This window comes from Mus caroli, unplaced genomic scaffold, assembly GCF_978045245.1.
Source record: "Mus caroli unplaced genomic scaffold, Mus_caroli_1 scaffold_2, whole genome shotgun sequence".
NCBI lineage: Eukaryota > Metazoa > Chordata > Mammalia > Rodentia > Muridae > Mus > Mus caroli.
In genome coordinates this window covers 21,448,148-21,472,195 of record NW_028227257.1, presented here as the reverse complement: position 1 = coordinate 21,472,195, position 24,048 = coordinate 21,448,148, and the positions used below count along the sequence as shown (strand labels likewise).

Genomic DNA, 24,048 nt, shown 5'->3' with positions numbered 1-24,048 from the left:
AGAGTTGATGCCATAGCCCTCTTGGCGCCTCTTGCTTCTCCCTGGAGTTTGCTAAGACAGTCTATAGGTCAGTCTTGCCATGGTGACCATGTGTCCCTAAAATCTAGTATAGCACCTGGTCCACATGAACTTTGACCCATCCAGGTGTCTTCATGCTATAGCTCCCAAGCGGCCTCTACACCACTGCCTCCTTTCAGCTGGGCTCAGAAGCCACCGCTCCATCCTCAGCTGTGAGAGATGCCTAAATAAACGATCCCTGTTCCAGTCACCCACTCTGATCCCACCATTGTCTTATAGCCAGAGTTCCTGTTGGCCTCTGAGGCAGTGTCATACTGAGGCAGTGTCCAGGTGATCCATTATGACCGAGACCCAGAGAGGGCAAGTTACTTCCTCATAGTCACACAGCCAAGAGTTCGGGGAGATGAAATATCAATCACCCAGAACTCCTTGGTTCATCTCACCCTGGGTCCCAGGGCCACTGCCACCCCTTCAGGGGACCTCTGCCAGCTAGCCATGTGGCCGCTCATCTCTCCCAAGAAGAGTCGAAATGGGGTGGGCTCAGCTTTTGCCCTTATTCGTTGCTATAAGCACACCCTGCGCCCATCCATGCCTCAGTTTCCCTTCCGTGAAAAGAGTAATCTCAGCAAATGAAGGTAAATTGCCGCTCTGGCTGACTGTACTGGCTATTTTTGTGTCAACTTGACACAGCTGGAGTTATCACAGAGAAAGGAGCTTCAGTTGAGGAAATGCCTCCATGAGATCTAACTGTAAGGCATTTTCTCAATTAGTGATCAAGAGGGAAAGGCCCCTTGTGGGTGGGACCATCCCTGGGCTGGTAGTCTTGGGTTCTATAAGAGAGTAGGCCGAGCAAGCCAGGGGAGGCAAGCCAGTAAAGAACATCCCTCCATGGCCTCTGTATCAGCTCCTGCTCCCTGACCAGTCTGAGTTCCAGTCCTGACTTCCTTTGGTGATGAACAGCAGCATGGAAGTGTAAGCCGAATAAACCCTTTCCTCCCCAACTTGCTTCTTGGTCATGATGTTTGTGCAGGAATAGAAACCCTGACTAAGACACTGACTTAGCTGGCATTTTCCTTTGGTCTCTCTGTCTGTGTCTGCTCCAGAACAAGTCTGAAGGAGTGGATGTAAAACTTGTGACAAGGGTGGACCTTTGCCTCTGGTTGTCTTCACTTTCTTTTTTCAGAGACAGGGCCTCACCACGTAGCACAGGCTGGCCTCACCTCAGAGCTGAGATGACAGACATGTACTAACTAGGATGTTTCATATTTCTTGCTATAGGACAGCGGCTGAGGACACTGTTTAGAGGCAGCTCGTTAGCCATCGTGAAGGGTGTAGATCAAGTGTGACCTGCAGCTGGCTGGAATGGACATGGTATGGAACGATTAAGGGTTGATGAAGGCCCCAGGGACCCTCTGACTTTACCCAGTGGGCAGGAGTACCCATAATCATGGACAACTGTCTACAGAATGCACCATACCCCCAAACGGACGGTACCACCTCCTCTCTGCTTCCTCATTTCACAAAACAAAGAAGCAGGAAGGGAATGGGATGTTTACCGAGCATGCCCAAGCAAATCCCCCAGACAGAACCCAGGCTGTGGCTCTCAGCTCAGCCTTCTCCCTTCCCCTGCTCATACTAATCATTTAGATGGCTTTATTGAGATAGAACTCACATGCCGTGCAAGTTAGTTCAATGGCCTCCAGTCCAGACAACTGTACCCATGAAGACAGTCTACAGAATTCCCATAATCCCCTAGTTCCAACTCCCCATCCCTCCGCATCTCAAGGCCCAGGCAGCCACCTGTCTCCTTCCTCTCTATAGGTGGATCACACATTCTGACAGCTTTGGTTTCTGTTTTCTTTCACTTAGTCTATTTCTGTCCTTACTGTAGCGTGTATCAGGGCTTTGTTCCTTTTCACTGCCAAGTAATACTCCATGGTCCATACAGCGTAGTTTATTGGTCTCTTAATTAAGTTAGTGGGCAGTTGGGTTGCTTTCACTTTTTCTCTCCTGCGGATGACGGCACCGAGAACATCACTGAACATCTTTCTGTGTCCACACGTGCTCTAGTATCTCATGGATTTTCTGGTTCATACAATAAGTACGAAAAACTCCTTACTTATCACTTTGGTCTTCTGAGCCTGACTTTCTCAGATCCCAGGACTACTAATGGGGAAACAGAGTGTGGATAAACCCAAGGCTTCCAATGTCCAGGGTCCTGGAAACAAGCCTGCCCCTTTCCTGTCCTCCCCACATCCTCTCCCCTCCTCTCTTTAGACCATTCTTCGGAGAGCGGTGGGACAGCTCCTCTCTAACTGCTGGGTCTTGGGTAAGTCTGTGACCTGAGATTCCACGGCTCTGACAGTAGCTGTGGATTCATGGGAACAGAGTTACAGAGCAGATTTTTGTGTCTGTCAATTTTCTCAACACTCACTGAGAGTCTGGTCCTGTTCAAGGCTGGACACGCCTTCCACGGGCACAGCTTCTCATTTCGATGGCCTATTTCTTTTCCCACTTGACACAGAACCCACGGGCACCATGGTGTTCCTAGTCCCTAAGTATCTGCTCAGACCTGTGCTTAACACCCCCTGGCCTGGCTGTTAATGGCAACTTATATGACTTCTCTTTTTTCCTCCCGATGGCTTCTAAAGTGGCTTCTCCCTTTCCTTGTCCTCTGGAGAAAGCCTTTTGGGGCCCAATAAGTTAATTGTTGAATAAACATTTGCCAGTAAAGGAACCCAAGAGACACAAGTCACACATTTCTCTAATCAGTAACTTTTCTGTAGAAGTGCTGAACCCAGAATACCCAGTGGCCTGCAGATAAGGCCGCTTAGGAGAAAGGCTCACTCCACCCACAACTGCTCACAGGGCCCTCTGTTCCCTGCCTGCATCCCAGGCACAGTGGTCTTGTGTGAAGATACCTCCATCTTTGGTTTGCTGGCTTTCTGAACAAATGTCTCCTTTGTCCCGGCTACATGTCCTCTGGCTCTTTTGACTGGGTTCCTGGTTACCCCAGCCCCAAGGTAAACGTACTTAGAGGAGGCGCTGGCTTGGAACGTACTTAGAGGAGGCACTGGCTTGGCTCCGCCCCAACCTCCCTCTTGGACTTCATCAGCGTTCTGAAATTCCAGGCTTGGCAGGAGGCTGAGGGGTGAGCTGGCAGGCACCCTAGGTAAACAAGAGCAGCTGGAAAGGAAAGAAGCTTTTGGGGATGGGAAGATGAACCCAACACCCCCTATTCCATGACGCTGCCAGGCATGTATGAAGGTCTCCATCCCAGAAGTCCCAGTCCCTGGTAAGCAGGAAGAGTCCTGGGAGGAACAGGGCTTTCTCCACCACGTTCTGTGCTGGACATAGCTGCCTGTGTAGACCAAGGCTCAGTTTTGCAACCTACCAGCTGTGTGACTTGGGGTAAATTGCTTAACCTCTCTGTCATTCTGTTTCTGTATCTACAAATAGGTGAAATGGCATAACCTTCAGGGTTTCTAAAATCCCAGAGGAAGACTTAGGAACGTGCCATATAAGCACATTTGAGGCATTCTGCCTTGCCATTGAAGACCCACAACGGAAGCCACAGGCATCTGTCCTGTGCAAACGGCTCTATTCTATTTCTCTTAAGTTTTTATTGAAACGTTTGTATTCTAAACAGACAGTGGACTGCTCTCTCTCTCTCTCTCTCTCTCTCTATATATATATATATATATATATATATATATATATATATATATATATACATGGAGGCCAGAGGTCAACAGCTCTCTTCCTCAGTGGCTTTCCAGCTTATATATTTTTTTTGAGACAGGGTCTCTCACTGAGCCCAGATTTTCCTGATTTAGCTAGACTGGCTGGCCCCAAGATCCACATGTCTCACCTGTTAGCTTCATCCTTTGGTGCTGGGACTATGAGCTTGGATGCTGTGTGCCTAGCTTCTGTGTGTGTGTGATGAGGATTCAAACTCAGGACCTCACGCTTGTGTGGTAGGCACTTTTCTAGCTCAGCCTTCACCCTGACGCTAAGGGTGTATTCTTTGATCACATGGAACAAGCACTAAGTAGAAGTATTTATTTGGGGGTGGGGGTGGGGTAAACAAGAGAAGAGGTTCAAGCCAGCTGAGCTATATACAGCAGAGCTGGCTGGGTCAGGTTGGTCCCTCTGTGTTAGGAGTGAACAGGCAGGCAGCGAGCTAGAGTTGGCAGCCTTGAGTTTTCCCAGGAGCCTCTTGCTGTGAGTCTCTCCCTGCCCCAGAGCATCCAGAACCCAGGCAGGTGCAGAAATGACTGTTCACAGCCCCAGCTGTCACCTGCATAAACATCTGCCTAAGATGCGCAGAGGCCGAAGCATCTGTCAGCAGCCTAGGAACGCCTCAGAGAGGGGCCCTCCTTGGAGCTGCATTCTGGAAGCCAAGTAAGAGTTCTCCACATGGGGCTGACGGGCAGAGTCAATGACAGGAGGTCCCACCCAGCTCATCCTTTTCTTGCCTGACCACCTCTGTTTTCCGGAGGAGTTTCCCAGAGTCCTTTGCTGGCTGGTCTCTGATAAGGATCTACCAGCAGGTAACATAAGGGAGGATTAACCAGACTAGCTTGCCTCTGCACTTTCTTTCAGCAACTAATAGTAATAGTAATAAGAAATTATCAAATAATAAACAGTAGTTACATTTATCTATCACCTATCGATCATCTATCTATCTATCTATCTATCTATCTATCTATCCATCCACCCATCCACCCATCCATCCATCCATCCATCTATCTAGTGTATGCACATGCACGTGAAGAACACAGACAACTTCCACGAGTTGGTCTTCTCCTTCTGCCACTTGCATTCAGTCATCAGCCTTGGTGGTGGGTACCTTTAGCTGTTGAGCCATCTTGCTGGCTGTTTCTGTCTTCTAGCACATTGCTTACTGACCCAATGCCCAAGTCACCCTAGGTGTCCAAGGAATGGACTTGATACCCTGGTCAAGGGGTTGGGAGTTATTTTGCATTTGTGTGTGTACGTATTTGTGTAGGAGTGCATGTGTGTGTATGTGTTTATGTGTGTGCACCAAATGTCAACCCTTCAGTGTCATTTCTCAGGTCATTTCTCTGTCTTGTTTTTGGAGACAGAGTCTCTGATTGGCCTAGAGCTTTCCAAATAGGCTAAGCTGTTTGGCCAACGAACTGGGAGTGTATCCCTAGAGCTGAGATTATAGTCAGGTGCCACCACACCATGGTTTGTTACCACAAAACAATGAAAGGTGACTTTGGGGTTAAGCCAAGCAGATGAGGAAAGACAAGGAAGGGTATTTCAGGCACAGGGACCAGCAAAACCTAAGAGGCACATGAGTGGGAAGAACAGTGGGGGACACAGGAAGTTGCTGGCTCAGCTAGTGGGAGGAGTTTGTGGGTAGAGCCTTGAGAGCCAGGAAAGTGTGGGGCTGGGTTAAGGCTTGGGTGAGGAGGCAGGGGGTGGGCACAGGTGTGGGTGCTGCCCACCCCCTTCAGACATTCTCAAAGGACAAGGCAGACCTTGTTTGAATGTGAAAAATAGACCTTTATTTCAGTGTTCACATGTGCTTTGAAAGCATGCCTACTGCCTGCTTGGAACCTGAAGCTTGCACAGACCAAAAGAAACAGAACCGTGTGGGGACAGGACAGAGAGCATGGCTCACGGTGCGATCCTCTGTGTAAAGCAGAACACGTGAAACACATCAGTTTGATTCTTCCCAGGCTCTTCTCTGGGATTTCAGGGGATCCCAGAGTCTCTGACCTCATCACCCAGAGACCCCACCACCACTGCAGCCTTCCTAGCTTGAGGGCCCAGCCACAGAGAGGTAGGAGTGGGTTAACTTGGGATGATGACCCACACACAGGCTTCCACGCTTTTCTGGAGACAAGTGCTGTGTCTAGAGGTGCTGGCTGAGGAGGGGCTGGTGGAGGTGTGGCCTGCTGGTTAGTGACCAGTGTGGATATTTAAGGCTCGATCTGTGAAATCTAGTCTAGGCACTGTGTGAATAGCTTGTGGGTAGTCCTGGAACTGCATCTGAGGAACCCAGTCATAGGTGAGAAGCAGGTCACCCCGGGTACAGGTCTGGTGCAATGTCTCCTTCCCAGAAGTGCACTGAGCCTGGGCAGCAGGCTTTAGAAGTATAGAGCCAGGAGACCCCTGGCGTGAGCTTGTTAAGCACTGCCCTGGTGAAGAAGGATCAAGCCCAGAAGAGGAGGATAGAGTGTGGCTTTCCTTGGGGCTTAAACCCAAGCTCTGACTCCCAGTTCTTTGGCCTCCCCGCCCTTCCTTCCCTCAACTCCTCACCCTAACCGTGTCCTTCCAGGCTCATCCCCAGATAGCCTCTCTGACATTCTCAGGTCAGAGCTGGTGTCACAGATGGAGTCCCTGTTTTCAAGCTCACCCACTGGCCCTGCAAGTGATGGCCTGCCTACTGTCCCAGTACAGCACAGCAGCCTCAGTTTGTACCCTGAAGTTTCTCATGGACGTTCAGCAGGCTGGTGTCCCTGTGAGAACTTAAGGTGCCTAGCACATATGGTTCCCATTCGGGGGGGTGGAGGCGGGCGGGAAATTGTTGGCCGGGACAGCCGGTTCCTTCATCGAGCCAGTGGGCTCACGGTCCCTTTGTGCTTACGCTGAGGCTCCAGAGACGGTTCAAACAATACAGAGATACAAAGTGCTGGTGATGGCTCTCCTCTTACCCTTGCCAGGGTACCCACTGTGTCGGCACAGAACCTTCCTCACAGCTAAGGGGACAGATGGGGAAATAGATCCAGAGGAACAGGATTGGGCCAGAAGTACACTGTCTTCTGAAGAGGCCCCAGGCAGCCATGTCAGCATGAATGGGGTGAAGTTGCTCATTATTTTAGGATAAAGACCAGGTTGAATGAGGGTTGGCAGGTGGTGGGGTTGAGTCTGGGTGAAGGGGTCCCTTAGGCCGGGCCGATGATGACATTTCGGTAACCCTTCACCGACTTCAGCTTGTCACACTGGAAGTTCACCACCAGCTTGTGGAGGCCAATATCAGTCGGGAACAGGTCGACCCGCGCCTTGACCAAATCGCCCGCTGGCACCGGGTCTGAGCTGCAGAAGGAAAGAAGGTAGGTAAGGAGACAGGCCTGGTTGCTATGTGACACATGGAGCACCAGTGAAGACAAAATGGGACTTAGGCCGGGACTTTGGAGAAGATAGACAAAAGCCAGTATTGATAATGGGTCCAACTCATGGCTTCTGCAGGGCTAGGCTTCCTAGAGTGGTGTGTGTGTGTGTGTGTGTGTGTGTGTGTGTGTGTGTACAAGTATGTATAGGTATGAGCAAGCATGTTGCTAGTGGGGGGAGAGGCAAACATATGTGGTGAGTAGATCTGCCCATGAGTACTAGCAGTAGGCTGGGAGCCATGCACATGTTCAGTGGCTGCAGGAGAGACAACACATTGTGTGGCTTGCATGGCTTGTGTATGCTCTTGGTTTGTTCTGATTGTATGAATTACACGGTTCTGGAAAGAGGAACAGCATGTATTCCTACACATGTGTATGTAGATGTGAATGGATAAGGACACACCATGCCTGATAGTGCATGGACCCAGAGATGCATGTGGACATCTGGGTTCTGTGAGGACTGTGTGGAGACAGCACATAGTGTCTGGTGTGTCCAGGTGGGGAAATGACCTGCAGTTATCATGTTGTAAGAGTTGAAAGGTCACCACCTTGTGGGCACTCTGGCTTGGGGCTTAGGGTGAGTGGAATTCAGGTGAGCATAGTGGACTGGGCTACATGTTGGGCTGGGTTCAGCAGCCTTGCCTCCTGGCTCCAGCCTCCTCCTCCCTGGGCTCCCAGTACGTACACTTCCACAGACTTCTGCTCTTTGGTCAGGCCAGCCCCCTCCACAGTGAAGATGCAGTCATACAGGGGATCAGAAAGTGGGTTCTTCAGGGACACCTCAGCCACCAGTTTGCGGTTTTGCTTGGGTTCTCCCAGGACCTGGAAGGGTGCAGGTGAAGGTTAGGGCAGGGAGCCAGGCTGCGTGCCTACAGATTTTCTCCTGTGTTTGCTAAAAGAAGTAGCTCCCAACTCTGCTATCCCTAGGACGCATCCTGGTGCCTCAGTTTCCCATCTGCAAACCACCATGGTGGATACTTCTCAGATCTTTCATGGAACTTTACTGAGGCTCCACATGACCCACAGAGAACATAAAGAGTCTCCTGTGTCCTAGAGTCACAGCTGGTAGGTCAGGGCTGGAGCTAAGCAGACTCTGTTCTTCTCTGCTGTGTGATATTGGGGAAAGCGGACCCTTTCTGAGCCCTGGTTTGCTGATAAGAGAAAGCTGTCAGTTCTTTAGGACAGATAAGCTAAGGTCTGTAAGCACTTGACAGACTCCAGCCCATGACTACGAGGTGCTCTAGAGCAACTGCTGCTCGGGCTTCGGAGCACCCCAGAAGAGGGCTGGGAGGAAGATGGTGATGATGGTACAGTTGGCTTTCACCAAGCCTCCAAACATGCAGTATGAGGCCCTCGATGCTTCTTGTGGACATACTTGGATTCTTACAGTATCCCCAAAGTGCCAGCGCTGAACTGGTCCCACAGAGGTGTGAACTAGGGACCAGAAGGGTGAATTAGCATCTTCAGTGTCACTCAGGCACAAGCCTGGGGCACCATGTTTGCCACCCTTTTTTGGCCGCAGCAGTATCACCAAGGTGGGTACACTGGCCTTTTAAAGATACCTGGGGTTGGGGGATGGGCGGTGGTGGAGCACGCCTTTAATCCCAGCGCTTGGGAGGCAGAGACAGGCAGATTTCTGAGTTCGAGGCCAGCCTGGTCTACAGAGTGAGTTCCAGGACAGAGAAACCCTGTCTGGAAAAAAACAAAAACAAAAACGAAAACAAACAAACAAAAAAGTACCTAGGTCTCAGATCTAGACAACCACACCCTCCACCCCAGGCTCCTGCAGCCCATCCCAGAGGCTTCAAGTCCTGCATTCTCTTATCTTTATGATGCCTTCCTTCCACAAGGACCCAGAGACACAGAAAGGTCCCAGGCTGCAGAGAAGCAGGTGTATAAATGGGAGCTCTGTCCAGGGGTGGGGTGCGGGGGTGCGGGGGCATCTGCTCCTTACCCGGATCTTGATTTCGGGATTCTCCAGGTAGAGATCTCTCTCAGCCAGCAGGTAGCTGTTGGCAGCTGGCTCGATGAGAAGGCCCCGCACCTTGATGAGGTTTGACTCCGTCAGGCACCCATTGTACTTCTCGTAGAGGATTCGAAGCGGGATGCTGTTCTCTGCAATGAGGAAGAGGGAGGGAGGGAGGTGTGACGTGTGGGCTATGAGGGCTGGATCTGACCAACTGCCAAGATGACAGACACACTCAGCACCACAGCTGGATAGCACCCAGAGCCTCTCTAGGTGCTATCCAGCTGTGCCAAACAGGTGCTCTCTCATGGAATTGTGTCCCCAGTTTGCCTCGATTCCTTCTAGCTGGTGACCTGGCAGGGCTCCACCTTCCAGGACCTACTAATAGTACCTGGGCAGTATGAATGGTTGCGAGAGTGGCAAGGGTTTCCTGAGTGGGACAGGAAGGCTCCAGTGTTCTGGAGAAGTTGGTACAGCTGACTGCCAGACACCGCGCCACTCCCAACACCTTCCATTTTATCCTCTTGACAGCCCAAGAGTGGCTTTGCTTTTGATCACTCTGCTAACAGACAAGAAAGCCAAGGCTTGGGCAAGTAAAATGGCATTGCCATGCGTCACCCCCACGGCCGGACATGCCACCCAGGCATCTGAATCATATCGGCAGCGCCACCTGCCCTCTGGCTCACCCACCACTGGGCCACACAGCCTCAACCCATGTGAAGCTTGGGCCTAATCTCATTTTTGCCCCCGCCCCCCGGACAAGAAAATGGAGGCCTAAGGGCAGCAGGGGTTTGTGGAAAGCAGGATGGTTTGGAGACAGGAGCCAAGACCTGGGACCTACTGGCTTGAACCTCCCATCCCATCTCCTCATTCACTGAGACCTTGGGCAAGTCCCTTTTGCTCCTGGATTCCCTGAGAAACAGGAGTTCTGCAGGGATGCTCTCTAAGCTCATTGGTACTGAGCCAACTTTGCATCATCGTGGCCCTGCAGGGAGCAGCCAGCACTCTGACAGCAGAGGCATCCCCTTCCCTTGCTAGGCCAGCATTTACATACCCTGAGTGGGTAGTCACATATCAGTAGGGTCCTCATATTTGCATGGTATCTTTCTACAACCTGCTATATATTTTTAACATCATCATCATCATCATCATCATCACCACCATCACCACTACCAACTTTTGCTAAGAGAAGATTTTCATCATTATTTGTAGCAAACCAACACCACAATAAATATAAACCAACAGAGTCCTGCTTACTGCATCATGGCAAAACATTCATGCCACAGGGGTCAGAGCTAATTGAGGTGACTCACAAGGGCCGGGGAGCCAAAGGCAAATTAGTACCACTCTGCCCCACCACCTGGGGACTGCTGCTCAGGTTACCTGCAGGACTGACAAAACTGGGGGGACAGTGGCCTGCCCATCGTTGGCTACAGCAGCTTGTGGCACAGCCATTAGAAAGCTGGGCCTTCCAAAGTCAGAGGGAGCTGCCCCTGCCCGATGATGCCTCTGTGAGGACTAAAGGCTGCAATGACCAGCCCCACCCTGGGGGCAAATAGAAAGAGGAAACACTGGACACTAGGAGGGTGTGGCCCTGGCTGCTGGCTTTGCCAGGCCAGGCCAGGCCAGGTCCTGGAGAGCCACTCGGCGTTCACAGATCAGTCACCAGGCCTTGGCTCTGGGCCAAATGCTGGCTAGGAGGAGAAACTGAATGTGGTCAGCCTCGGTCTTCCCTTGGACATTATGCCCTGTTCTAGAAGCATCCCTCGGGATGGTCACTGAACCACACTGGTGGCTGAGGGAGGAGAGAGAGAGAGAGAGAGAGAGAGCTCGGGGTGGAGGAGGGGGAGTGCATTTGGACTCCATTCAGCTGTCCTGGGCCTGGCTTCCTGTCCATTAGCACATGGAAGTCCCCAGATCATATCATCAAAGAGCAAGATGCACAGAAATTCTACCAAAGGGGAAAAGAATGGGTCTCAGGTTGACCTTGGCTCTGGAAGCCCCAAGAGGCCATGTTGGACTAGCTGTGCTTTCCAGCCAGAGCCCGGCACACAGAGCCCCTGGCCTGTCCTCCCTGCTTCCTGTGCCATCCCTCATGAATTCCTGGCTGGCAGAGCACTGTTGACTGAACTGAGGGCCTGGCTGGAGCTTCCGCAGCGCAATGCAGGTGCTCTGATGGCATCTGTAAGGCAGAGGTGACTCCATGGCTGGGAGCAAGGCACCTGGTATTTAGGGCTTGTCCCACGTGTATGTTGAAGCATATTGCTTTCACCGGGATAGTTCATGAAAGGCTCAAGTGAGTGGTCTCAGCTGGAGGACCAGCCTGTGTACAAATGGGGGTCTGAGGCCTGTATGGAAAACTACAACTGTGTTGTCCAGGGCAACAGCAGCAGGTGGTAGCAACCAGAATAAAGACATCCAGGCTTCCCCATTTACCCATGGTGAGAACCCCTGACCCTTATTCTTGGGATCCAGACACAGAGGATGAGTCAGATCCTTCTATCAGGTGGTGGAGATGCCCTGAGCTGACACTGAGTGACCTGAGTGACCACGTGTCACCACAGTGGTAAAGAAAGACCCACTCTCTGTTTTCTTGGATCTCACACATAAGCAGACTGCACCAGGCACAGTGACTCCACATCTGCTCTGAGCTATCTCCAGAGCTGTCCATCAGGTGAGCAAGCTGCTGCCTCATGTGATGGGCACAGTCACCTTGATGGCCTGTGACTGTGCACTGCGAAGGCAGTGGAGGCAAAAGCCACGTGAGTCCAGCTGCCTCTGGAATGCATCTTGCATTGTCAGTGCTGGGACCCAGGCCAGGGGCTAAGGTGATTTGCCAGGCCCATGAGCAAAGAGTCTAGAGGCCCTGAGAAGGTCTGTCTATTCAGAAAATCTGAGCTATGCCAGAGCTGGGTGGAGGGCCTGGGAGTGGAAGCACGGACAGTACCAGCTTGGGCCTTCTCCTTGTCCAGGAAGGTCACACTGGCTCTCCAGTACTGAGTGTTGACAGTACAGAAGTACACACAGTCCACACTGACCGATGCTGACCCCAGTGAGCCCAATGGACAAGGACTCGGAGGTAGTGGGGTGGCTTCAGCCAGTGGCCAGGATGAGTGGTGCTCACACTAGGTCCTATGGAGCTGGACTGTGTCCTGGCTCTGTGCTAACTCAGTGTGTGGCCTCAGGGCCCAGAACTACTTTAGGGGAACACTGAGGAGAGAATTGACTATGACAGAGAGCAACAGGGGCTGAGAGAGCCAGCAAACTCATGGGAAGATGCCATGAAACAAGACAGGCCCTCACTTCCTAGCTGCACAACTCTGATGGGAAAGTGACTTGACTACCCTGTGCCTCTGTCTCCGCATCTAGAAAATGGGTGCAGTGATAGACTCTACACCCCACCCCCAACACACACACACCTTTTTTTCCTCTTTTTTTTTTTCTTTTTGAGACAGGGTCTTACTATATAGCCTAAGCTGGCTTCAACTTTCTCAATCTTCCTGTCTCAGATGTCCTGCCCTTGCCCCCAAGAACTGGTATTACAGGTGTGGTCTATTAGACCAGCTCCCACTACTCTCAGCTTTAAAATTAAGCATGCCAGGAGACTGGAGAGACAACTCCGCCAGTACAGGGCTTGCCTTATAAGCATAAGAATGCATATCCCATAGAACACAAAAATCCAGGCTTGTAATGGTGGCGCTGGGGGCTGGGGGCAGCCAGATCTCTGGGACTAGATGTCCAGGCTAGTCTGAAGAGTTCTAGGCCAGCAAGAGACACTGTCATATGCAAAAAAAAAAAAAAAAAAAGGGCTGGTGAGATGGCTCAGTGGGTAAGAGCACCCGACTGCTCTTCCGAAGGTCCAGAGTTCAAATCCCAGCAACCACATGGTGGCTCACAACCATCCTTAACGAGATCTGGTGCCCTCTTCTGGAGTGTCTGAAGACAGCTACAGTGTACTTACATATAATAAATAAATAAATAAATCTTTAAAAAAAAAAAGGTGGATTGTACCTAAGGGATGACACTTATGGTTCATCCATAAGTCACACACACACACACACACACACACACACACACACACACACGGCTTGGCCCTGGTGATGCCAGGCAAGAGAGTCTGGAAGGTGAGAAGCACACATGAAAAACACTGGATGTACTGGGCAGGTGGAACCTTACCAGAGTAGGGATCCAGGGTCAGGTTGATATCCTCAGTGCCACACTCGGGCCCCAGCACCCCGTTGTAGCTGACAGTGCGGGCGCAGAGCAGGAGACGACACTCGCGAGTCTCCGAGGTGTCGTTGCCGATGTGGGCAAACACATCGAAGTCGTTGCCCATGCTCATACTGTCCCCCACTCGGATGCGCATGGCCACCCCTGTCTCCTCTTTCTCTGCCAGTTTGTTCAGGTGGTTGGCCTTGGTGAAGACTTCCCTCTCCTCGGGGGACCCTGTACAGTAGAGAAGAGAACTCTGATCGGGCTGGCAACAAGGCTCGATGGGCAAGTGTTGGGATGGAGTAAGCTGGCTTTTCAGAGTCCTGGTGACTCAGAGACACCTCAAGGGAACCTTTTCCATGCCTCTGTGTAGGAGGAGGAAGGTGCATACTACCCTCACAGATGAACTCCTGTAGAACCCTCAAGATGCAACCTTAAGTGACCCCTGCCCCAAGAAAACCTTTCCTACCTGTCCCACCTTGGTGGTTTTCTGTTTCCGTGTCTACCTCAAACCCCAGAAGCTCAAGAGTCAAGGTTTCATTTTATTTCTCTGTGACACACGCAGACCTGAACGACTGGCACATATGAAGCAGGGACACGATAATTTGTTTGTACGGGGACGGCTCTGCCTGACTGCCCTTCCCTCGAGTTTCTAACGTTGAGGTCTCCCGAGGAAACAGTCTTTTCTTTCTGCCTTCCGTTCACCTCTCTCCTGTGTACCCAAACTCTTTCCTCCAAGTGTCATTAAGTTCCCATCTGTTTTTTTGTTTTGTTTTGTTTTTTGAGACAGGGTTTCTCTGGAACTCACTTTGTAGACCAGGCTGGCCTTGAACTCAGAAATCCGCCTGCCTCTGCCTCCCAAGTGCAAGGACTAAAGGTGTGCGTCACCACGCCTGGCTCCCATCTGTTTTTTTAAAAGACCTATTTATTTTATGTGTGTGTTTACCTGCATATATGTATGTGTACTGTGTGCATGCCTGTGCCCACGGAGGCCAGGAGAGGGAGTCAGATCCTGTGAAAGTGGAGTTACCAACGGTTGTGAGCCACAGTGGGTGCTGGCACTTTGTAGGTGCTGGGAACCAAACCATGGTTCTCTGTAAGAGCAGCACTCTTAGACGCTGTGACGTCCCTTCTGCTGTGACATCCCTTCTGCTGTGACATCCCTTCTGCCCTATCTGTCTTTCTGTCTATCAACCCATCATCCCTGAACTTTTGGAAGGCCAGACAAAGCTCGCTTTCTTCTGTCTATTCCTTTTCAGCTAGAGCGTGTCCAGACAGTTCTAACTCCCGGGCAGCCTTGGGGTTGTTGGCCAGACCAGGGCAAGGACTGCAATCTCTCGGTCACCTCTGTAAGGGTAATGGAGGCTGCCACACAGTGAGACTTGAGAAGCCTCTTACTGAGTAGACTGGCGGATGCGCCCCATCAGTCTTGCAGTCTTTTCCTTAACTGATTCGCCATTGTGAGAGAAAGATGCTGGCCTCTGGGTGAGACTTAATCTGTTACTATCTGCTTTCCAAGAGTGTGGCCCCTCTAGCACACGTGTACTGTAACAAAGGTCCATGTATAGTTACAGGTCCTGCCCCTAACACTCCCCATTAGTAACATAACACATGACATGCACGTTATCAACTTTTCCCTTGAGACATGGTTCCTATACAGCAGCCATGTGCTCTCCAGGTTGACTGAGAGTCAAATCGATGAAAAAGCAAGGCTTACACAGCAGGGTGACAAGGACAGGGTCATGACTCTGTCAGGGCCTGATCTACGTGTACAGGGGCCCAACTTCAGATCCCAAATGCCCATGTAAAAGCCAGGTGTGATAGTGCATGTGCTGGCCAGACAGGTTAGCCAGCTGGTGAGCACTGGGCTCAGAGAGCCTCTGACTCAAAGAATAAGGTGAGGGTGGAGAGAAGCTCAGAGATTACGAGGACTTTCTGTTCTCCAAGGGGACTTAGTTCAATTCCCAGCACCCATATTAGTCAACCCACAACTGTCCAGAACTCCAGTTCAGAGGTTCCAGCACTCTTTTCTGGACTCTGTGGGCACACACACAAACACACATGAGAGTAAAAAAATAAAGTAAGTCTTTTTAAAGAATGGACAGCAATAGAGGAAGAGACTAACATCACGTCTGGCCTCCAAAGGCATGTTCATGTCCAAATGCACACACACATCCACCACACACACCCCTCCAGATCAAATTAGAACGATAGATAGATAGATAGATAGATAGATAGATAGATAGATAGAAGACTTCATTGTGTTAATATTGAACACATGATTCTCCTGTCTTAGCTCCCCAAGTAGCTGGGATTACAGGCATGTACCCCGGTGTCAGCTCAGACAGAATCTTTTTGTGGAACAATATTCTAAACAAATCACCCTTTACTAGTGTACCCCAATGTCTGCACCTGCTTTTGAGGAGTTTCTTTTCTTCTTCTTTTTTTCTTTTGGTTTTTCGAGATAGGGTTTCTCTGAGTAGCCCTGGCTGTCCTGGAACTCACTCTGTAGACCAGGCTGGCCTCAAACTCAGAAATTCGCCTACTTCTGCCTCCCAAGTGCTGGGATTAAAGGCGTGTGCCACCACCCACCCGGCATAAGTTTCTTAAGCTACAACATAACCCTTGGGTCACTGACACACATAGGTTGCCAAGTGTAATGCATACACAAGCTGGATAGGCTGGCACAACTAGGTGCTTAACTGCAAGGCTCCATTAAAGGCTCCGAGGGTGCAGGTACCTACCCTCTGGGTACTTGTAGGTGTGGGTGATGTCCTCCCGGTCATCACGGCCCACACTCTTAGTGCTGATCTTCTGCCCCACGACCAAGGAACGGTTGATGGATTTGAGCACAGACCCATCTTCCTGCCGGATCCAGTCCACCACATCAGCGTTGACCTCGGCAAACACGAAGGGTGCATCATACTTGGTACTCAGGTCTCCCTCCTTGATGGCCCGCACTGAAACGGGGCCACAACAGTATGTCCCTGTTTGGAGTAAAAGAGAGAGATGAGCAGAGGCACACAGAGGGTGATACCAGACCCCTCCAGGATTGGACCACAGGCATGAAAGCCCTCAGATCAGATAACGCTTTCACCAGAGAAACCATTCCTGGAAGGCACGTGCGATGAGGGTTCAGGGCACAGACTCCAGAACTGGATATGGGCACTCAAGTCTAAGTTTAGCCTTCCATTAGCTGCGTGACTTTGAGGCAAGTCATTCACTTCACCAAGCTACCTTTTACTGTGGGGTTATATCTGCAAAGTTCTCTGTATAAAGCTCCCTGGCCTTTGATAAGTCCAACAGAAGTATACCCCAAGGCGCCTTAAGAATACCAGGAGGCCAGGTCCCACTCCCACCAACTGAGCATGTCGAGCAGAAATCAATGCCCGCCACAGCCTGGCCTCAGCCAGTACTGAATTTGAGATCTGGGTTTTTGAAGGTAAAACTGCCTGTCCACACCTACAGTGTTGGGGGCTGGAGATGGGTGGAGATATTCTGGCACATCCTGAGATGGGACATGGAAACTGAAGTCACAGGCGTGTCACACTGGGATACGGGCAAGGTTACAAAGGGGCCACCTAACATTGACACTCGTCACCAACTCCACAGTCCCCGCCCCGCTTCCAACAGAACCTGAGAGTCCACTGACTTTAGATGAATGAAGATGACATCTTGAACATACTGTGCTCTGGCAGCTTGTCCTCGGATGACAAGGTGACAGAGCATAGGGGCACTTACAGCTGCCACCAGTAAGAACCAGAGACATTTCCATCTCTGTAGCTGTCCCAGATAGGAGGAGCTGTCACGTAGAGTTCCCAGCACTAGAACTTGCCCCACAAAGGGACAAGTGTTACTATGTCATAAGGGTTTTTCTCTAGAACTTTCTATAACTTCAGTGCTCCTTGTATCCCTCTCTGTGCATTTAATTTAATTTAATTTTGCGGGGGAGGGGAGAGGATGTCCTTGTGCTTTCTCAGACCTTGCCTTGGTGCTGTCTGTCTGTCTGTCTGCCTGCCCGTCTGTCTGTCTCTCTGACACATACAGACATCGCATTTGGAATTGCTGGAAGCAGAGAGTAGGTGACAATGCTATTTTGGGAGAGGGTGAAGAGATGTTTTTTCTTTGGGCTTGTTCACATCTTTCCCAAAGAAGTACACTACAAACACACAAACCAAGAGCTGCCACTCCATCGCTGGCCTCCTCTGGGCATCTCAGCCCCACCCTGCTGCAGCTTCGAGACCCCTAGGGAGCGCAGTTCCTGCCCACCTTCGCTCTTCTCCTGCGGTGTGGGGTCAATGGCCTGCCACCCCTCATAGCCCGGCTGTAGGTCTGGCCTGGTCATCCAGGACTCCACCCAGCAGTGGAAGTTCCTAGTAGAGGACAGAGGCAAAACACAGTTTTGTTTTGTTTTGTTTTGTTTTGTTTTCCTGTCATTTTCCACAAATCCTATTCACCACAGGAGACCAGGAAATCCTGAGCCCACCTCTCTGGCCTCCCTTGGAGCAGTCTCAGTAGCAGCCTCTTTAGTGGGGACGCTGAGCCCTTTGGCACCTCCAGGTCTCGCTGGCTAACCCCTCAATTCCTCAGTTCTGGCTACTTTCCTGCCTTCAGGCCCTGCCTGGTCCAGGGTCCCTCTCTACCCACCTGAACCCTTCCAACCCCAGCTCCCTGCTCCAGCACTGGTCTATGGGAATGGCTCAATCCTTTCGCACTGGGAAGCTGAGAGTAGTCCCAAAAGCCAGCCAGAACCCCAATTCACATTGCAGACTCCCTCCTCCCTCCCAGTTTCTCCTGCCATCCCTTCTAGGGCTGTCTATGGTGGGCTTCCCACCTCTCTGTCTCCACCCTGCTTTCTCCAGCCCAGTTCCTCTGCCTGTTCCTGCTCAGCAGTCGAGGCCCAGTTCAACCATGGCTTATTCCAAGAGGCTTCTGGTTTCCCCTCCCCCCAAGCCTCCCTTGGGGCCCCTCACCAGATCATCTCGCTCTTGTTGCTCTCCAGCTCCCCGAACTCATTTCGGAAGTACTCAATGAGTAGGTTGCTGTTCTGGTCGTGGGCGGAGTTGTAGTTGGTCACCACTCTGGTAGGGATGCCGAGGCACCGTAGCACTGGGGGTCAGAGAAAAGGAGTCCACACTGTTGTTGAGCTGCCCTGCCCAGGCCTCCACAGGCTCATCCACACCCCAGGGGACGATGGGCCTACTGACTGGGTGGGAGGTTATGTAGCTGCCACTCTTGGCCTGCAGTGGTGCCTATCTGGCTGGTCACCCTGTGCCCACTGTGTTCCTTCCTCGTCATCTTCAGTGGCCCCCATAGCACCATGGTCCCCATGGACATCTAAGGGAGAGTCTGTCGTGGCCCCTGATTTCTGATCCCCTTGACCACTTCACTCTGGTCACACTGACCACACAGCACCTCTCTAGCCTGCAGGCCCCGGGAGCAAAGGGCAGGAGCATAGCAAGGCACTGAGCGCCCTGGGAAGACTCAGTACAAGGAGGAGGGCAGGAATCATAGTGCCTCCCACACATTTGTTTTTGAGGCAGGGGTCTTATGTAACCCCGTCAGCCCAGCTCTGTAGTCAAGGATGGCCTTGAACGATTTTTTTTAAGCTTCTGTTGTCCTCCCTGCCTCCAGCTCTGAGACCGTGGGCAGACACTCTAAGGCCCATTTCTGTGGTGGTGGTGGTGGTGGTGGTGGTGGTGGTGGTGGTGGTGGAGCTCAAACCCAGGACCATGTATAAGCTACCAACCCAGCTGTAGCCTCCCGCTCTTTTGTTTCTTGTTTCTAGGCAAGGCCCTTGGGCCCACTAAGCATGCAGGGGAACCCTGAGACACACACACTCAGCCCTTACCATAAATGGGATAGACTCTTAGGGTGGGGGAAAAAAAGAAAGTATCTAAAAAGATGAAACCAGACAAAAAGTCCATAGTACATGCGAGTCATGGGACTCCCGCCTTTTTCTTTTTCTTTTGATTGGCTTTGAATCTTTGAAGCGGGAGGGGGATGTGGCCTTTGCCCTTTGTCCTACATTGGCCTGTGAAAGAGCTTCCCAGATGGCCTTGGCTTCTAGCCAGGAGATGCAGGAGGTGCCTGGAGGGGGAGGGGTGGCAGTGACCTGCTACCTCTTGCCTGGTTCCTGCAGCCACCGCTGAAGCTGATGTAAGCCCTACTCCTTCTGCCACAGGCAGCTGGCCTCCGGGTACAGAGAGGAGGCTCCGTGTTGCCTGTTTGCTGTTCCCAGGACAGTCCTGAGAAACTTTATCAGCACTGCCTAAGGATACGGGGCTTTCCCAGAGCAGTACATACCTGGTTCAGGGCCAGACTGTGCCCTGAACCAGCCGTTTGACCTTGGGCAAGTCACTTCACCTCTTAGAGCTTCCATTTCCCATTGAGGAAGAGGAGCCAATAATAGCAGCTTGCTAGGATGTGGTGATTCAGAGAAAGGCATGAGTGGGGGCAGGATCATCTGCCTAGTGCCCAGAGTCGTGCTGGGAGTTACCATGGGGCAGCCAGCATGTCACATGCCCTCCAAGGCAAACCTCAGTGTGGTTGATTGCTGCGGAGTGCCAGGCACTGAGAAAATGCCCATGGAGCCACCAAGATGCCCTGGAACACTTGATGCCCTGAGATCCTAGCCCAAGCCATTCTTGGCCAGAGACTACGCTCAGTGGCATTGTCCCAGGTCTCAGGGCTCCCTGTGATCAGTTTATCACTGCTGCCTCTATTTCTCAGATGGAGAAACTGAGGCATAAAGATACTGTCCCAAGTCCACCCAGAGACTGGAAATGGACTGAACATTGCTTCCTAGTCTCCAGGACACATGGTATCCCAACGGCAGAAACAGTATTGGAATCGGGTCTCCCTGTGTCCCCATGGGCCTACTGCATGCTGAGATTGGTCCCAGACTGCCCAGCTGCACCTCACCTGTGCAGGCCACCGCTGCAAACACCCAGCACTGCCCGTACTTCACTTGCTGACAGCCATGCTCCTTCCAGCGCCGCAGAATGTCCACGCTGCCAATCCAGGCCATGGGACTGATACCATCCCCATAGTTGTTGTCCCAGCGGCCCAGAAGCACACCCTGGTCATCATTGCAATTGACCTGTAATCAACAGAGCATTATGGGAAATAGAGACTATCTTGTAGATCAGAAGGAGTACCTACGGCAAGGGATCAAAGTCGGGCCATGCCGGGATGAAGGATTGTAGACACAGCGTTGTAGTGCAACAGATGGAATGTCAGGGATAACTGGGGGTGCAGCCAAGGGCTCAGGAGACAGAGGAAGACAGTCTCCTAGCAGAGCCAATTGCTGAGAATTTGATTCAGGGGCTGAACCTGCCCTGTGAATCCAGGGTCCCTCCCAAGTGGCATGGAGTGATTTGAGTTTCACAAACACCCACACTGGCCCCACGCATCTCTGAAACACTCACTGCTTCCAGAATAGAATCCAAATTCTGGTCTTCAGCCCATAAGGCATTGTGTGCTCCAGTCCGGCCCCGTCTGTCCACTCAGCTCCTTTTGAACCCACCCACTCCCCTTCTTTACTCTATTTCAGTTTCTCCCCAGGGGATCATCTCTTCCTCCCAGTCATCTCTGGGGACCACCCCTGAGGGAGGACACTCAGCCCCTCCCCGTGATGGGACCCTGTGCTCAGACACTCACAGACCCTGTTCCCATGGCACGTGCATCCTGATTCATGGTTGAACATTCATTCCTCATGTTTATTTCCACTAGAGTCTGTCTCCTCTCATCCACCCACTGGAAGAGAGCTTTATGGGTTTGGGGACTACATGGGACTTAGACACAGCTCTACCCTAGTGCCCAGGATGTTAGTGGCTGTCGGTCAGTATTTGCTGGGTGAAAGCCTGAATGAATAGCCCTGAGAACCTCATTTGTGTAGAGCTTTCTAAATTGCTTCTGCTGAAGCCTACTCCTGACCTGAGTCCTCAGCATTCCCAGCACCGGGCACATGACCTCATTGTCCCAGAAGGGAGAGGTCTGTCAGGGTCCCCTGTACTCACCATGGCGCTCACCACACGGCCCACATAGATGGGACTGCTGCGGCGTGAGCAGTCCCGACTACGGTTCTTCAGGAACTTGGGGTTCATATCCAAGAGCATCAGGCAGGTATCCAGGATTCCATCCTCGAACTGTGTCCAAGCAAACAACAGAACAGGAAGCTGGAGTACCGGCCTCTTCAGGAAGCTGTCCTATACCCCCACAGCTGCAGGAACCCCACTCTATCTTGCTAATAAGTGGGAATCCAGCTGGTTCTGGACACCCCCAGGATGCCAGCTGCTGAAGGCCTAGGAGGGACAGTGTGACATCTGGGGGACATAAGTATGAAGGAGGGGAGGGTCATGCCCACGTGGCACCTAAGGATCTCCTTCCTGCCTTTGCTCTTTGTCTTGTGATGCTATTCCTGACAAAGCCTTGTCCCGGCATGTCCTTGCATGGTACATACAGAACAGCCCTCTGGCACTTGCTGTGGCTCCCCACTGCCATCAGCCTGATGCTCAGAGGTATTTACAACCAGGATGTTTCCCATTTCACCCCTTAGGGTTCTTTTACCCGCAGATCCCTTCTCAGGCATGATATAAACTTGACAACTGTGAGTTCTTCCCACAGAGCTAGCCTCTGCTATGAGAAATGCTTACTTGTTTTACAAAGCCCAGTTCAAATGCTTCCAACTCCCAGAAGCCTTTCTGACCACTGTGGACAGTGAGGTTTCCTCCTTTTTAAGTCTTTGCAAAGGAGAACCTTGAAGGTCCCATGGCAGGGGTGTAACCCTATTTCTCAGCGCAAAGCCCTGGGATCTGAGGTTGCCTTGCGGTGAGGTTTATACGTCACGGAGACATGGCTCATCTCCCTCCCACAGCCAGACTGGGAGGGATCTTTGCTGCTGTGATCCCTCCTGAGGAAGCTGTGGTCAGCATGACACTGACACATACAGGAGGACTTCCCTACACCCAAGAAGGATTTCCCGGGTCTGAACTGATCTAGAGGCTGCAAGAAGACAGCTTAAGATGGGCTCCTCCTCAGGAGACCCCGACACACCAGGAGCTGGTGCCATGTTTTCTCTATAGGATCAAGAGGTTTCCTGGGAGGGTGGCTAATGGAGAAAATGAGACCTGGGGTTTGCAGAACCAGCCCTGCCTGGGAACCGGAAACAACAGGACAGATAGTAGCCAACCATCTGCGTCCAGCCTGGACTTCACAGCCTTGCCCAGGCTGGTCTCCGTTTGTAAGGGGCCCGTGATGATGGTTGTTACTTTCAGCCATGTAGGTGTTAGGCTTGCTTCTTACTGAGCAGTGGCTGATACAAACAGATGTTCTATGAATGGCAACATCAGCACTCCTGGGAATGCCTTGAAAAGGTATACCCCACTCCTAGCCAGATCTGCCTATCAGAAGTGAGGGATATAGCCCAGCCACTTGCGAGTTTAGGAGGCCCTCAATGAGGAACTATTGACCCAAGCAGATCCTCACCCACTGCCTGACACAGGCTGAGCACACCCTGCACACCCTCTGAGGGCCATCACTGTGTCAAGGGGCCTTCACTGTCCCCTTCTCTGAGAACCCCGGCTGGCTTCATTGCATCACAGACTCTCCTTATCTTTTCTGCACTCTGGACCCAGAAGTGCTGCCTCTGCTGTGTGACCTCAGGCAAGTCTTATACCTCTCTGGGCCTGCAGCTACATGGTTACCCTGCATTCCTAGATGGAATGGGTAACTCTACCACCCACTCACATCTTGAACTCTTGGGCTTCCAGACACAGGCTAGCTTGTGCTCACCATGAGGGGCAGGGACTGTCCTACCTGCCCAAAGTTCCAAGGCACACTCTTGATGAACTTGACAGAGCCCTGGTAGATGAAGCCCTGCTGCGTAAGGACATACTCCCGTCGCTCCGCCTCTGAGTCTAGGTACACATCATCCGCTGTAGACAGAAGAAAGGGGTCTGAGCTTGAGCTGGCAAGTCAGGAGCCCTGCGATGTGGCAGCTGGGAGCTAACTCCCTAGTCCAAGTCTCTCTCAATTAGCAAAACTAATTATCAGGTCACATCATTTAGAGACAAGGCTGTAACATATACACGTTCCCAGCATGCCCAGAGCTGGACTGAAAGTAGAATACATGTGAACCTACATACTCTTCCATGAGCCCTATGTTAAAGATAGGGAAACTGAGGCTCAGAAATATTTCCAAGTTGAGAAAGCAGACATTCAAATAAATGACGGGGGAGGAGCTGGACTAGGGAGTCCTTGGTCCTAAAGCTTACTTGTTTGGTTTTTCTGCTTTTCAAGACATAGTTTCTCTGTGTAGGCATGACTGACCTAGAATAGGCTGACCTCAAACTCACAGAGATCCACCTGCCTCTGCCTCTGCCTCTGCCTCTGCCTCTGCCTCTGCCTCTGCCTCTGCCTCTGCCTCTGCCTCTGCCTCTGCCTCTGCCTCTGCCTCTGCCTCTGCCTCTGCCTCTGCCTCTGCCTCTGCCTCTGCCTCGAGTGCAGGGAACTAAAAGTTATGGGCCACCACCACCCGGCTCTGATGTTTTATTTTCAGTGTGATCTGGGTCTTGGTGCCCCTCTTAGCACCTCTTGGAGTTGTCTAAAAGTGAAAGGTGTGGCAGCTGAGGGGTGCTGGGAACTGAACTCTAAGCCAGCTAGGAAGGTGCAGCACTCCCTGGGGAGAAGGCTCCAGGGCCACCA

The 24,048-nt window shown here is 51.7% G+C and overlaps 1 protein-coding gene across 1 annotated transcript in view; it reads right to left on the bottom strand.

Moving 5' to 3' along the window:
• Positions 1–5,529: 5,529 nt before the first annotated feature.
• Tgm2 (transglutaminase 2) overlaps positions 5,530–24,048 on the bottom strand; it is a 29,847-nt gene continuing 11,328 nt past the window's right edge. Inside the window, exons 4-13 of the mRNA XM_021155896.3 lie at positions 23,161–23,279; positions 21,363–21,491; positions 20,266–20,443; positions 18,315–18,450; positions 17,611–17,714; positions 16,086–16,328; positions 13,306–13,575; positions 9,118–9,278; positions 7,849–7,985; positions 5,530–7,089 (exon numbers count right to left, since the gene is read on the bottom strand). Of these exons, the coding sequence (XP_021011555.1) occupies positions 6,939–7,089; positions 7,849–7,985; positions 9,118–9,278; positions 13,306–13,575; positions 16,086–16,328; positions 17,611–17,714; positions 18,315–18,450; positions 20,266–20,443; positions 21,363–21,491; positions 23,161–23,279 (1,628 nt within the window). The 3' untranslated portion in view covers positions 5,530–6,938. The remainder of the gene's footprint in view (positions 7,090–7,848; positions 7,986–9,117; positions 9,279–13,305; positions 13,576–16,085; positions 16,329–17,610; positions 17,715–18,314; positions 18,451–20,265; positions 20,444–21,362; positions 21,492–23,160; positions 23,280–24,048) is intronic.